The 16326-nt window shown below is 45.3% G+C and overlaps 1 protein-coding gene and 1 long non-coding RNA gene across 4 annotated transcripts in view; one reads left to right on the top strand and one right to left on the bottom strand.

Annotated features, from left to right (window-relative positions):
• Nucleotides 1-16326, bottom strand: part of CHN2 (chimerin 2) — a 295899-nt gene that overhangs the window by 30262 nt on the left and 249311 nt on the right. For 2 of the 3 annotated variants that reach the window (XM_025464493.3, XM_025464494.3), the window contains exon 7: nucleotides 4163-4240. In XM_025464493.3, the coding sequence (XP_025320278.1) occupies nucleotides 4163-4240 (78 nt within the window). Of the gene's footprint in view, nucleotides 1-4162; nucleotides 4241-4341; nucleotides 4604-16326 lie in introns of those variants that run through there. The other variant, XM_025464495.3, reaches the window with a different exon arrangement.
• Nucleotides 63-14528, top strand: LOC112670652 (uncharacterized). Its single transcript, XR_004804540.2, has 5 exons — nucleotides 63-6884; nucleotides 7409-7519; nucleotides 9414-9485; nucleotides 10208-10255; nucleotides 13367-14528. It is a non-coding gene; the product is annotated as an uncharacterized LOC112670652 (long non-coding RNA).

The following is a 16326-nucleotide window of genomic DNA, read 5'->3' as shown; positions in this document are numbered from 1 at the left end:
GGTAGGAGGGTGGGGAAGGGCTGGGTGGGGGATACGAAGAGGATGGATGTGGAAGGGGCAGGGAGATGGACAGGAGACGGGGAACATGGGATAAGGTGGGGGTCCAGTGGTTTGCTTTTCAACTTTTAGAACTTTCTGGGCCTCTGCTCTCCATCCATATTCCATATAAGGAAAGAGGAGTGTCCTGCCAGGCCTAGGTGGAGGAGAGAATTCAGTAGGAGGGAGTGATGTACATGCACATGTATACTGGGCTGAGTATCCAAGCAGGCTGAGCAGAGAAAATGCCTAGGATCCTCAGTTTGCTTCGATTTGGCCTACCCCACATGTGAGGTGAGCACCTTTCCCCCCCATTGGTCTCTTCTCTGCACCCTGTTCACTTCTGGCTCATTTCTGAACACAAGTTTTCACTCATGTCATTTGCATTGCCCAGAACACTCTTGCATCTTTCTATCCCGTGTCATTAATGAGACAGAAGAAACAGATGCTGGTAAAAAGAAGGAAGGGCATGAAGAAGTTAAGGGTAGAAAATAAATACAGATACAGAGAAAGCTAAACACAAAAGTACAAGAGAGGAGTGAGACAAAAAGATGAATAGCAAAATAATAACCAAGGCTAACCCAATCGGATGCCATAGACCGTAAGTGATTCACATGTATTCCTTAAATCTTACAACACTCCTATTCTACGGATAGGGAAACTGAGGCTGCAGGAACTAAGCTCCTCACCCAAAGTCAAGTTGTGGCCAGGAGAACCAAGCTGGCCACCCCAACATCATTGCTGTGCTAAGTGGGGAAGGAAGGAAGGACAGTGTTCCAGATTGTTGGGGCTCTGGAGTTCATTAGCCTGAAGATGCTGGAGCTTAGCCACAAGGTGTCATTAAGGTGGAGCATCTCAAAGAGAGCTATTCTACTTACAGGACAGTGTCTCTTTCAGTCAACTAGATAAAGAGATGCAGATGTAAAATAAGTTAAATAAAGGAGCATTTTTTCTGTCTATCAAAGAGTGTTCCTTTCAGAGAGGATCCTGTCATTTTCATAATTTTCTCAACAAACACCTCCCGATTCCGGTACGTGCAAGTAACCCCAGAGAATTTAGGATTTAAATGAGCAACAACTGCATTTGCATGTAGTGTTGAAAGTACATTATTATTGCATGAGATGAAGCATAACTTTACTTTGCTTCCAAAAGTTCTTATTCCCAGAACTAACTTGTCTTTTTCTAGACATGGAGAGTATGTAGGTATTAAGGAGCAGCACTGGGGAGAGCTGGGAGTTTCTTTCTTTCTTTTAAAGATTTTATTTACTTATTTGAGAGAGAGAAACGATCAGGGGAGGAGGGAGAGAGAGAGAAGCAGACTCCCCGCTGAGCAGGGAGCCCAATGTGGGGCTCTGGGGCTCGGTGTGGGGCTCCATCCCAGGACCCCGGGATCATGACCTGAGCTGAAGGCAGACGCTTAACCAACTGAGCCACCGAGGTGCCCCCAGAGTGGGAGTTTCTATTCATTCCTCTTGATGAAGTTCCTGGGGAGGGGGAGAGCCAGGAGATGGCTTTTTACCTGGGGAAGTAGTCCTTAACAGGGCAAAAAATCTTGTTGTGGGGTGAGGCATTTAGATCTGCTGGCAGATTGAAATCTCTCATAGGAGCTCCTGGGCAAGAGTGCAGATAGGGCCTAGCAAGGGTTATTTGCTGATAATCATGAAAATGTGATTATTTGTTCTTTTTATTGAATACTTACTTTATGCCTTACATAGTACTCTCAAATAACCCAAATTACAAATCAAGAGAGTTCCTGAATAAAGCCTATTAGATGTTAGCATAGAGAACAAATTTGTGTTTTAGGTCTTAATTTTACACTAATTCCAAGCAGATGGCAGGGAGCCTTTGATAAGAGTTTTCTTTGTTCTGTTGATTTAGTCGTGTTACTAAAACCCCACTGCTCTATTTATAGCACTGACCAGCTTTTAGAGTATTCTTCTAAAGACCATGCAAAATTCCCACTTAAAATTAGTTGGGGGTGAGGAGAAGGCTGAATGATGGTGGCGGGGGCGAGGAGTGACAGCGGGAACCACCCCCTCCTGGCCCTGCCACTCATTCTTAAGGATAGTGGCACGAGCAGTACCATTGAAAGCCACAATCAAGTGACACAGAGACTCGAGGACCTGCTATGCCTCAAAGATGTCTATTTAAAACACGGAAGAGAAACGCTTTGTCTGGCTTATGTATTTTCTTCTAACAACTTGTCTGTTCTCTGCCTTTTCTTCCTCGGTAGCTATGTTCGAAGAGATCACATCAAATAGATATGGACTTTTCAAGCAAACATTGAAAACACCGTTGATGGATTCCAGTGGTAAATAAGTAATACAGACCGCGTCAGAAACAGCACTATTTAAGAAAATGAGTTTCAACTTTCTTTTTGTTTCAGATGTCTTCGTTTCCCCTTCAGAGATCCGAGATGAAAGAAACTGAAACCGGTTTTGGAATTGTCAATCAACTAAATATGCTTGTGTGTTTTGCACACAAGCTCAGACGTGATATACAGAGGGAGAAGCTATTCCCACGCAAACACATATCGCAGTAAACGCATAGGTCCAATTGCTTCTTAAAGCCAGAAGAGTTGGAATTTTCAAGAGGAAGGACAAGAATTTGCAAGTCCAAGAAGATCCCTCTTCCCAGTCCATAGTGGTGCATCCACAGGATGCAAAGAATCAGGATTTCTGCCCAAAGTCAAAAAAATACTTTCTTCAGGCAAAAAAAAAAATTAATATGGATAAATACAGAAATGAGAAAAGAGAGAAAAAACATAAACCGCTTCCTGTGTCCCCAATCAGGCCCATCACTACTCAGCAATGGGCGAAATATCAAGAGCCTTGGCATCAATGAGGATCTATATAATGCAATTCTTCATCCTCATGCTAAATATGGAGAGCTGGATAATTCCATTCCTCAGCTCAATTATAGCATGCAAATGCCCGAGCCGCTCACTTTCTAAAAACAGCAGCAGGGCAAACAGACTGAACTGACATGAATGTATATTTAATAGACACATATTTGTCCTTATGAAGAACTGGAAAGCGACAGAGTGAAAGAATAAAAGAGGTTTCCCTGGTCACCTCTGACAAAGGGCTCTCTGGTTCCAACAGTTACTCAGGCTATTGGTCCTAAAGGAAGTAAGTTTACAAAAAAAAAAAAAAAAAAAAAAAAAAAAGCAGTTCATAATTTGCTTGCCCCCGCCTCTTCTTTTCTTCTTGGATTCTCCATCTCCACACTTTCCAACTTCCAAGTTGTCAGCCCATTTGCTGATAATTGGGGTCAAACCTCAAACTCCATCCCATCCCTCCTCCACTCCACGGCATCCCCGGCCAGGCAATGTGGCATCAGAATCCCCCCCCCCAGCAGCCCTGCTTGGAAAACACATTAGGGCAAAGGAAATAGGCCGTGATTTCTGACGTTAGGCCCTTTGCTACAAGCGCTAGTCCGAAATGAAGACGGCAGTGTTTCCAGTTTATAAACACACAGGGGAAGATCCACTAAAGCCCCCACCAGCTTTCCGTTATCTTTTTGTTTGGTCTGCTGAGCAGGATCAAGGCTGCCCCGGGAGGGAGCCCGGGGTGTGTGGGGGTGCCCCCCCTGGACCTGGAGCGCAAACAAAAGCTACTGGATGGTATCTCCTGTCATCGTTTGCTTTCACAGCTGTCGACACATAAACCAAAGGAGTTAGCATCCCTGAAAACAAAGACGGAACACAGACTGTGAAATGGGCAACTGTTTTCTGTTGCTCAGAGACAGCAATAGTCTTTAGAGCTACCCTGAGTGGAAAAGTACCGCCCGATGTTCCAGAAGACCTCCGGATGCCCGCGGCCTGGCCCGCGCCGCTGCTCCTCGGCCGGACAGCGGTTTGCAGCGGCAACGGGCCCAGCTGCCTGCAACTCATGTCACCCCCATGAAGGTGTTTCTAGGTGTCAGCACAGAGCACACTGCTTGCTGGGTGGGGGCTCCAGTTTGATACCAAGCAACGGTGCGAGGTCATGCATGGGGCCAGACGCGGAAAGCTGAGCAACGTGCCCTCTCGGTGCTTCACAAGCCAAGACGAGCCGGGAACGGCCAGGGGCACCCCTCCGCCTGCCCCCTGCCCCCAGAAGGAGGAGCGCAGCGGCTTGCTTACCTTGAAGTTGTGGGTCTTCTCGTAGTTGAAGTGGTTGTCGTTGTGCGTGAGGGCGGCCCTTCGGACCAGGGACGAGATCTGCGAACAGGCAAAGAGTTTGAGAGGGGGCCAGAGAAAGGCGCCTTTGACTCCCACCTTCACCCCCAAGGCCACGGCCAGCAGCTCCTGGCGTTTCCTGCCTTGCTTAGGCTTCCGAAGCACCGCACATTTTTTCTCATTTTCCGGCCACAGTTCCTCGGAGAACATAGTGCCTGCACCCCACATCCTTCTAGATTCCCCCGTGAAGGCTCAGCGCTGGCAGGTCTTCCGAACCGCGGCTAATGTCAGGCAGCAGATTCGAGGCAGCTGCGTCCTGTCTGCAGCGGCCCCGGGCATGTGACCTGGACGGGCTGCTTTGAGTGATGGAGGGGGCTCTGCGTCTGAATAAGGACGGGGCTGTTCGGTGCTAGTTCTTAGGGCCGACGTGTGCCTGAACAATAGCGCACATTCATGTGCACAGCAAGCCCCAGAAGCTGTATCCGGGCGCCGCCGGGCCCCGGGGGAGGCGGCAGGGGCAGGCGGCTTCAGGGCTCCCGCCACAGGACAGACCCCTCGTGCCTGTGCACATTTCATACACACACACACACACACACCCCTACTCGCTCTGACGTTCAAAGCCTGGGGCTGTATCCAATTATTTTGGGGCTCTGAACCCCATCCGGGGCTGGACTCTGGCAGATTAAACCTTTAAACCCTGATGATTGTTTAATCTTATGGGGATAAAGCCTGCCTCACTTAAAAAAAAAAAAAAAAAAAAAAAAAAAAAACTGCCCTAGCACTTGAAGCTTAATTTTTATTCTTATGCATGCATTAAATCAGAGCAGTCTGAACAGTGACTGGGCATGGAAAAAGAGCATGGCATTTTAGCTCTGAGCTCTACAGCCAGGGTTTCAACAGAAGACGTGGGATGTCTTGCTCCCAGTCTCTCTCCTCCCCACCAGTGTGCGTGCACACACACACACACACACACACACACACACACACACTGGAGACACAGGTGTTCCTTAACTAAAACCCAAACGTCAAAGTTGCCTTTATCTTAAATATGACATCTTGCATGTTCATTCTGTTAGCGCCCAAGCCTGATGCTCCCCAAGCCTGATGCTTCTTGAAAGCATCATCTGTTTGATGGGCTCCCCTGGGACCAGAAGTTTTGGACCCAAGTCTCGTCACTGTAGCAGTGAGGAAATCATTATGTCTGGGGAGAACTCCTGGTCTGCTGACAAGGTTCGATGCGGCTAATGCCCGCAAGTAAAATCAATGCTGTGGGAACCAGAAAGTGAGGAGAATGCGGGTAGCCAGGCCGTGGGGGTAGATGCACAGGCCAGGGGTGCCATCCTGGCTTCTACCGAGACAGGGCCCCACGTTTCAGCCCCTGCAAGCAGCCTTGTGGAGAATAAAGTGAGGTTGCTGTTTTCCTGTGGAATTCTTTATTCCTGACAATTACCATTGTCCTACCGTAGTTCAGAAGTACATTCTCTCAGGTCACCCTTGTACCCTCAGGGGTAACAAGAGCCAATTTTTTTTTCTGTTTTTGAAGGGATGGGAAGGGAGGGGTGGAAGGAGACGGAGAATCTTAAGCAGACTCCACACCCTCCCCTCCCAGAGCCCGATGCAGAGCTCGATCTCATGACCCTGAGATCACGACCTGAGGTGAAGCCAAGAGTCAGACGCTTAACCAACGGAGTCACCCATGCGCCCTTAAGAGTCAATGTTTATATTGAACTACTGAGCACGATAACTTACGTTGTGCAGGGTGATATCTGCGATGTGTTAAAGGCACTTACGTGTTTACTTTTCAGCTCACGTGTATGAGAAACAAGACTTTGACTCCCATTTTTTTTTGGATGAAGAGATTGAGGCACCAAGAGGTAAAGCACAGGCCATGGGCTTAAGTGGCACAGCTCAGGACTCGAACCCAAAGTATCTGTGTCCAGCGCCTGTGTTCCTGAACACCAGGTCCTGGCCCAGATAAGCTGATATGGTGCCATGTCCTGCCATTTGTGTCCTGCTTGATCTGAAATACTGGCCAAGTCTGCCCCTCTTCCCATTCTTGCCCCACAGTATCTCCGCAGCCCACTGCACGTGGCGGCACAGTATTCGTAGTCTGGATGCACCAGCCCAGAAAAGGTCAGTGATTCTCCATGGCCTAACCGTGTTGGGGCATTGTGGGTTTTTCATGACCTTGTCTCAATCTACCCGGCTCATCTCTTCGCCGGCACTCCCCTCCATAAATCCTACAAAACCTCTCTTCTCTGACACACCCCTCACCTCAGTAGCTGCCTCTGTCTTGTAGCATCTTCCAGTATCATTCTACATGTTGATAGGCTCAACAACATTCACATTCTAACTCAAATGCCACCCTCTCCGAAAAGTCTTCTCCAAACTCCCCACTGGAGGCCAACTACCTCCTCTGAAATCCCAAATAGCTTTTTCCACATTTTTCTGATTTCACTTGTCGCGTTCTAACTTATATGACAGCGATTTATGCTTGCCCCTGCCCTATTGAGAAATCATCATGACACGCTCTATTGTCTAATTCACCTGTTTCTTCTTCACAGGTACCTAATAAAATTCCTTGCCATGGTAGGCACTGAATTAATTAATATAAGTTGCCAGGAACTACCTGTACCTATGGGAAGCCAGCATTGTGGAGGAAGCTGTGCAAAAGTGACTGTATGGGGTAGGGTCTCCTGTCTATCTTATGATCCCCCATCACCATGCGTTAGCTTCCAAGGACCTAAACCTCCAGTGATCTGCCTTGCTGATGGGCCCCACCAGACTGCTCATCACCTAATCATAAAGGACATCTGTCACTCAATGGGATTGAGTGGAAACATGGTATATCTTTGAAAGGCTTGTAATCTTTAGCCTTAAGACAGAAAGGGAGAGAGAAGGAATAGCGTCCCTTCCCAAACCTTCACTGCTAGCTAGTCCACAGAGGCCTTTTGGTGGTGAGCCATTCTGTGTAAAATGGATTCTCTGAACTAAGCTAGGCTAATTATATGGATGTATGGTTTTAGAATCTAATAAAACAACTCCTTAAATGGAAAGTGGGCAAAAAGGATCTCCTTTGCCTTTTGGTACATGGGTGGTTGAACACAAGGAGATTTAATATTTTATCTTGTGTCTGTGCCTTTACTTATAACAAGTAATTTTTACTTCTATTTGTGACACTGGTTTCTTATTCGGATATTTGTTCCATAGAATTTACCCAAACACAAGATGCATTCAGACACGTGAAGGAACCACACAGTGGCTACTTAAGATGCATCTTTACAAGGAACCAGAAGTGCTGGCATTTGAGTGAGCATTATTGTGAGTAGTGTGGATGACCCCAGATCACCCTCTTACTACAGGAAAAGCGATTACAAACATCTCTTGGTAAAATTCCCCTCTTAACTCCGTCACACAGAGCTCGTCTTCGCCCAAGCATCTCAAGGATAGCGCCTTGGTTTCTTTTATAGCCCCCATAATGACTGAGCCATGCTCTCTATACACAGTGGACATTTAATAGTTTTGCTGACAGTCCTTTCTAGCAAAAAATTTCTGTCTGACCTAGTTTTGTCTACACATTCATTAGAGGAAGCACATTTCCCTACATGCTCCATGTAAATCAGGGATTCTCAACCGTGGAACCACTGACATTTGGGACCAGATAATTCTTTGTTGTGGGAGGCTGCTCTGTGCACAGTAGGGTGTTTAGTGGTATCCCTCGCCTCTACTTGCTGATGCCAACGGAACCCCCCAACTGTAGTAATCAAAAATCTCTCTAGACATTGCCAATTTTCTCCTCTGGGGCAAAACTACCTACAGCGGGGAATACCTGGGTTAGGTTAATAACACAAATATTTATCAGCATGCTTCCTATGTGCCAGGTGTGGTACTAAGTACTTTACATACATTGACTCATTTGAGATTTATAAGGTAGGGATTATTATAATGATCCCCACTTTACAGATGAAGAAATGGGAACTGAGAGTTTAAGTGATGTGCCCAAGGTTACACAGCAGGTAAGTGGTAGGGCTGAGATTAGAACCCAGGCACAACTAACTAGGTCTATGCTTTTTTCTTTCTTTTTTGCTATGAACAAGTTTTTTTTATTTTTTAATAATAAATTTATTTTGTATTGGTGTTCAATTTGCCAACATAAAGAATAACACCCAGTGCTCATCCCGTCAATTGCCCCCCTCAGTGCCCGTCACCCATTCACCCCCACCCCCTGCCCTCCTCCCTTTCCACCACCCCTAGTTCGTTTCCCAGAGTTAGGAGTCTTTATGTTCTGTCTCCCTTTCTGATATTTCCCACACATTTCTTCTCCCTTCCCTTCTATTCCCTTTCGCTATTATTTATATTCCCCAAATGAATGAGACCATATAATGTTTGTCCTTCTCCGATTGACTCATTTCACTCAACATAATACCAAGTTTGTTTTTGATTGTGTTTAAATACACGTAACATAAAATTTACCATTTGAACCATTTCAGCAATTCAGTGGCATTAAGCACATTCACTAATGCTCTGGAATCATTACAACTCTCCAGAACATTCCCATCACCCAAAATGAGACCCCACACTCATTAAGCAGTCACTCACCATCCCCTTCTCCTTCTGGTCCCTGGCAGCCACAAGTCTGCTTTCTATCTCTATGGATTTCCCAGTTCTGAATATTTCATATAAACGGGATCATACCATATATGGCCTTTGGGGACTGACTTCTTTCACTCAGGAAAATATTTTCACGGTTCATCTGTGCTGTAGCACGTACCAATATTTCATTGATTTTTATTCCTGAATAATAATCCATTGTATGGACACACTACATTTTGTTGATGTGCATTTGCACTGTTTTTACCTTTTGACTATTGTGAATAGTGCTAACAAGTTTTTGTTTGAACACTTAGTTTCACTTCTTTTGGATGTACAATAAATCTTTGCTTTAATCTACCCTGGAAATGGCCTCATTGAAATAAGGTCCACATTTAAAAATATCCAGGGGTTAAAGGCCCAAATTATTCTCTTCCCCACTGTTAACCATTAGCAGCTCCCAGGGCTGGTGTTTCCTGGTCTGTTTTTTAAAGAGGAGACTTTTGTTTTCCCTGAAGCCTCTTCCAGAGCAGGTGCTACTTAAGATGCTTTTGGAAGTAGGTGGGGCTATAAATAAATAGTGAAATAAGCTCACCACTTCCTTTTTCCTTTTTATAAATTAAAGGTTTGGATTCTATTTTTTGCGGCCTCTCACTGCCCTTCTTTCTATGAGGAGGATCCTGAAGCCAAGAATCAGGTAGCAAGAAGGCAGTGGAAGGGTGTCGGGTGAAGACAAGGAGGCAAGGGTGGGGCAGGGGGGCGGGAAGATGTGGAAAAAGGAAGCCCACTGGGGTGCTCATGTGCATGCAGAGTGCCCAGGAGAGAGGGGCGGTGGGAGAAAGAGGAATACCCTTCCCTCTGTGCTGACTTTAGTCATCTAGCATCATAAGCCCAGAGGGACCTCAGAAGTTTGTCCACCAGAGGCCCCCTCTCTCCACCTGACTCGGGCAGCCCCATCTCTAGGGGACCATGACATTCTGCCTTTTTAGTACTAATTTCTAGAAAGGGTGATCTATCATCAACCTCCCATTCTTCCTCAGACTTCAAGTAAATCCCATTCTGCATTTTAAAGAAGGTTCATTGAAAATGTCATCATCCGTCCCTGGAGAGTCTCTCTCCACTATTCCAGCCCCAGCTCTTGTGTTCCTGGGCTTCTCTGTCCCTTGAGTCTGAGTCCCCCTTAGGGGGTGACAGCCTGAGCTCCACCCCGGCTGCAAGCTCTACCCTGCAGCTACAGGCAGCTGTTGCCTCATGGCAAGTATTGGAAATGGAAATCGATACCACTAATGCTGTGAGGGTGTCCTGAGGAGAGCTCTTTGATGTACTGCTGGTGTTTGGATGAGGTAGCTCGTGTCTGGGGAGAAAGCTGGCCATGGATCAAATGTCTCATGTGCATTGATCAAATGATTCTATTTCTAGGATTCTCTTATGGTTTTCAGACATGGGGCGCCTGGGTGGCTCAGTCAGGTAAGCGTCTGACTCTTGATTTTGGCTCAGGTCATGATCTCAGGGTTATGAGATCAAGCCCTGTGTCAGGCTGTGTGCTGGGTACGGAGTCTGCTTAAGATTTTCTGTCTCCTTAACTCTCTGCCCCTCCCCTGGCCTCTCCCCCACAAAAACAAAACAAAACAAAACAAAACAAAACACCAACCAACCAACCAACCAAAGATCTTCAGATGAATTAGTTAGAAAAGATACATAAAGAGATATTTATCCTAACACTACTAATGAGAAATGAGAAAAGCCTTACATGTCCAAGAGAGGGGAGAGGTTGAATTATGGTGTAAACATGTCATGGAATATTATATACATATATTTTTTAAAGATTTTATTTACTTACTCATGAGAGACAGAGACAGAGACAGAGAGAGAGAGGCAGAGACACAGCCAGAGGGAGAAGCAGGCTCCATGCTGGAAGCCCGATGTGGGACTCGATCCTAGGTCCCCAGGATCATGCGCTGGACTGAAGGCAGCGCTAAACCGCTGAGCCACCCGGGCTGCCCGGAATATTATATACATATTAACAAAGATGATTAAAATAACTTTTAATGATGAAGGGATATGCTCCTGATATAATGAAGTTTGGTAAGAAGTAGGCTCCTGAACCATCTATACTATGATTCCCACTTTTGTTAATTTGATGACACTGGAAATATCAGAAGAAACTTCTCTAACACACCAAACTGTTGGAGATAAGTGGCAGTCATCTCTGGGTGAAGTAATTTTAATTGACATTTACTTTCTTCTTTTTCATTAATTTTGGAGTTTCCTACATTGATCACATTCTATTTCCATTATATAAAGATGTGGATTTTGTAAAAGTACATTATAAAAAGTTTGTTGGGTTTAGTGTGCTTGATAATAAATCCATAACATCATAGATGACCTTTGAGCTCATCCAATCCTGCCTGCCGTTTTTACAGGTGAGAACCGAGGGTCTGAGAAGTTCATGATTTGCACCCGCTCCATTCCCACGTGTCACAGGGCTATTCTACAACTAGATCTAGAACCAGATCCAGGCTCTGGTTCTCTTGCTTGTGAGATGTCAACAGCTGGTGCTTCTCACACTGGGGCTAGCCTCAGAACCCCCAGAAGGCTTGTGAAAACACAGACCGTTGGGCAGCCCCAGCATTTCTCACTCAGTCAGTGGGAGAGCATGCCTAACAATCTGTAGTTCTAACAGGTTTCCAGGTGTTGCTCATGTTGATCCACACTTTGAAGACCCATTTTGTGCTTTCCATTGAATTTATGGGTCTCAACTTTGATGATATTTACGTGGGAACAAAACAAAAGCCATGTTCAAGCTCCGTCTAGGGCCACTTAAATCCAAATTTCTGGGGATGGACTCCTAACTTAAAAAAAAGAAATCCTCTAGGAGATTCAAATACACTCTTGGCATTGAAAGCTGCTGTACGAATCTCAAGGGCTTCAATCCAGGGAAATTGTTAGAGAAGATGGAGGTGTCCAAGTGCTAAATGCTGTTGAGCATCCTCCCCTCCCACAAGGAATCGATATCTTTTCAAACATGTGAACATGTTTCTATGCCACCCCACCTCCACCTGCCATTGTGCTACTTAAAACCTCCATGGATTCTTAAGCTAAAAGCAAAAATCCAAACCATGGCCTACAGGGGTCTGTGTAGGCCCCTGCCGCCTTTCCAGCCCTGCTTCCCTTCCCTTTCTTCCTGTCATCTTGAGAATTTATAACAATAAACTATTGATACACTTTTAAAATTATTGTTCATGACCCTTTTTAGACTGTTAGCTTTATGACATCAGGTGCTGTGTGTGCTCTCATCACGAATAAGACCCCAAGGCCATACCTTGCACTGGGCACAAAATAGGCTCTTACTAAGTTATGCTGAATGAATGAATCAATGAATGTCCATGGCCATAAAGTATCTTGAGGTCAAAGGACCACCATAGAGGCTCATTATCATCACTGCTTATCTAGTTGTACTCTTGTGAGCCTCTGATATAAAAGCCACTGGCCATGCACTTAGGGTTTTCTTTTGATGAAGTGGTCGGATCCCTTGTGTCACAGGATGAGGCCCTGGAAATGGGGAGATCCTGCAGGCCAGGCCCTGAAGGATACAACCAGGTTTGGCAGTAGAGTAATATTAAAAGTAGCATCGCATATTTGTGGGGTATGTTATAGTGTATCTTTCCTGTATCAAGAAGGTAGAGTGGGTATCATTATCCTCACTTTACAGTTAAGGAAACCAAGGTGCTAACAGGCATGTCCAGGGGAATAGAATCCAGTGTCTTGATTCTCTTTCCATGGGAATGCCTGACACTTCGGTTGTGGCAGATCAGCAGTGGTGGCTAACAGCTCACTGACACAAGGACTCATCTCTCCTCTCTGTTCCCAGAGGCTCTTTAGAAACTTTTAACATGGGGCACTCCCCAAAGTTCTTCTATGAACATATCTCCAGCGATTAACATGAGACCAACACTAGCTTGGCACTCACAGAAGCTCCGTTGCATAAAAATAAGTACCCACCTTTTTCGCAGTATTTCTACTTTCCTTGCCTTCTATCAAAATGACTTATAATTTTACAAAGAGTCAGCATGTTCTTATAGTTTTCTTAGACCCTTCGTTCACTTCCCACACATATGTCTGGGTGATGAGTCTGGGCTGCATGTTATTTCCCCAAAGCCACAAAACATTAAACCTTGCCCAGAGACACTCAGTAAAATGCTGCAGGCATCTAGTCAGCTCAAAACAAAAAATATAAAAATATATACACGCATACATATATACATTATATGTATACATACACACACATACACATATAGGACTGGTGGATATGGGGCAGGAATTACAATTTTTGCGGTGGCATCCTAGATGTGCCTCTCTATTCCTGATAGCAAGTGAAAAAAATCAGAAATTTTAAGTGAAATAAGCTCAGATTCCTGAATGATAATCAAAGGGATGGTTTCCTTTTATTAATGCCACTAAGCCCAGCCTAGTTGATCCCATGTACTCTGAACACTACCGATGCCAGATAAATATTCCTTGCTCCTCCTAAGAACTGCCCCAGCAGTGTTTGCTATATTCTCTGCTTTTGGTTTTAAGCCCTGAAATAGGAGGAAGATAATACAAGGATGTGGCTGAGCTGCAAGCTTATCCCCATGACTGCTAAAAAAATGCGAGACAGCAGGTGGGACCCTGCCATCTCTCCTGCCCACGTGCTGGTCAGAGCTGCAGAATCCTGGTGTCATCAGAGTCCATCAAAACACCAGGGACTGAGGGCTGCCCTGGCTGACTCCTAAAACTGCCGGTGACCTCCAAAACTGCTGTGCTCTGGTCCGAGGAGAAGGAGCCTTTATCTCTGATGGCACAACATGCCCAGCTGCCACTCCAATTGTTCTCCAGGGACAGATGGCCACTCTCAATACGAGAGGCACAAAAGGGCTGAAGGACCGGTCTTTTACGACTCATTTCCCCTCATCCACAGCAGTCAGTGTTCACCCCAAACTGAAGGGCCTGTGTGGTCTCTAAAACGGACCAAAGCACCTTGTTTGGAAGCAGCTAAATAATCTGATACTTCCTGGGTTGACCGAGTGTGTAATGTTATCATTGCTGTTCTCCCTGCATCACTTCTCCAGCTGTTTTATTGGGGTGGAGGTCAACGATTTTGGCTAATTGCTGATGTCTCTCACAGACGCCTCAGAGGTGGACACAAAAAATCCTCTGTGTTAGAGACAGACTCTCTAGGTTGTGTTAAGCATCTCACACATTTGAACCCGTAGTTGTTGCTGTTTTTGCGCCCAGTTTTTAAAAGAGGGAAGAATAGATGGATGCATCACTGTAGTCATCCATTTACTTAAATGAGAACTTTAAGACTCTCAGATTTCCTATGTGCCAAGTTTAAGAAGGTCTGGCCGGGTTATTTTTGAGAGAATGGAGCACTTGTTGAATCAAGTGCCTTAAAATTGCTTTAGAATATTTTAGGTAACCTTTTGTAAAACTAAGACCCAGAGAAACAATACATATTTTAAGGGAGAAGCTGCTATTACAAAGTTCCCAGCTGCTGTCTTCCTCCTCTTCTCATAGTCCACATTCATTTCCTTTTCTTTGTATTCTCTTGCTGTCATGTACCTTCCCTTCATCAGGCCAAAGAAGCAGTTGCCCCGAATGATCGACCTATGTGTTTTATTACAAAAGTCAAAGATGCTCCATTTCTGGCTTATGGCACCCAACTGTATAGTAGAACCCAACTGTACTTCCTCTTACACTTTCCTTGCCACTGTAGCTCACCCAGCTGAGCCTGAGAAATCTCTGCCAGAGGCTATAGGTTTGCTGAATTACATTCTCTCGTCATACTGCAGCCTGGCAATTTGCAGAGCAAAATGTGCCAAAGAGTCCCAACCTACTTTTCACCAGGTACTTTGGTAAACAACTGGGGTAAGGCGCACCTTTACTAGAAGAAAAAAAAAAATCGAATTGACCAGCTGTTTTCTGCATGCAAACTCTCCTATGTTGCAAAGGACAAAGACTCCGATTAAATGGCTTTTCAAATTTTCACAAAAAAAAAAATCTCAAATCCCCTACTGGGCTTTTACAGTGAGCAATCACCCAAACAAAATAGTCTCTGACGCCATTCACAGCTGTGCAGCTGATATTGCCCGATATAGCTCCTGGGGCTATTTATGAACCCAGCAGTTTGAAATATGGATGCCTGCAAATTCCAAATGTGAATTGAAGCTTATTTCTGTTCTTCTGTGTGACTGGGATTTTCAAACTCTACAGTTGGTCCTCATATCTGTGTGTTGGCCAGCCTTATGCCAAGAACATGACCCTGTAGCTCCTTCCCAGATGCAATGTCAGAGTATGTGGGGTGATGCAGACACTTCCACCAGTAGGTGCCGGCTCTGGGAAGACAGACTGTCATGCTCATGTGTAAGCACCCATGCTGCAGAGGGATAGCTCAGTATGAAACGACCACATCCACTTTGACCTCAACTCCGTTTTAATGCAACAGAATTATTCTTGGACATGTTTCAAACATAGTTTTTTCCTTCCTTCCTTCCTTCCTTCCTTCCTTCCTTCCTTCCTTCCTTCCTTCCTTCCTTTCCTTCCTTCCACAAAAATTTATTAGACACTGATTGTATATCAGACCCTGTTTAACATCAATGGGATAGAGTAGTGAACAACTGACAAAAATCTCCACTCTCTTGGACTGCAGACATAAACAAAACTTATAAGTATATTATAGATTATTCTAAGAAGAGGTAAGTGCCATGAAGAAAAATAAACTGAGAATATAGGCTAGGGGTGGAGGGTACAATTTGTGGAGGGTGCAATTTAAAGCAGAATCATCAGGAGAGGCCTCAATGAAAAGGTCACAGTTGAGAAAAGACTGGCAGGAGGTAACGGGGTGAGCCATGCTGATGTCTGCAGGAAAAGCCTTCCAGGCAGAGGGTATGGCAAATGCAAAATCCCTGAGAGAGGAGTGAGGTTGGCATGTTCAGGAAATAGCAAAGATAGGGGCACCTGGGTGGCTCAGTGGTTGAGCATCTGCCTTTAGCTCAGGTCATGATCCCGGGGTCCTGGGATCGAGTCCCACATCGGGCTCCCCACAGGGAGCCTGCTTCTCCCTCTGTCTGTATCTCTGCCTCTCTGTGCCTCTCAGGAATAAAGAAATAAAATATTTTTAAAAAATTAAATAGCAAAAATGAAGAGTGGCTAGCATAGCATGTACTAGATGAGGCAAGCCCCCCAGAGCCCTGCGGAAGAGGGTAAGAACTCCCATTTTTTACTCTGAGTGGCATGACCACCAACTGTAGGGCCTTGCATGGATTTGCGGTATGATCTGAATTACTCTTTTTTTAAAAGCATATTTAATAGTAAATATTTCAATTTTTTTTAATTTATTTACGATAGAGAGAGAGAGAGAGAGAGGCACAGGCAGAGGGAGAAGCAGGCTCCATGCACCGGGAGCCCGACATGGGATTCGATCCCAGGTCTCCAGGATTCCGCCCTGGGCCAAAGGCAGGAGCCAAACCACTGCGCCACCCAGGGATCCCCCTGAT

The sequence above is a fragment of the Canis lupus genome, chromosome 14 (assembly GCF_003254725.2).
Source record: "Canis lupus dingo isolate Sandy chromosome 14, ASM325472v2, whole genome shotgun sequence".
NCBI lineage: Eukaryota > Metazoa > Chordata > Mammalia > Carnivora > Canidae > Canis > Canis lupus.
The sequence above is the reverse complement of the archived record's forward strand: the minus strand, read 5'-3'. Positions and strand labels throughout refer to the sequence as shown.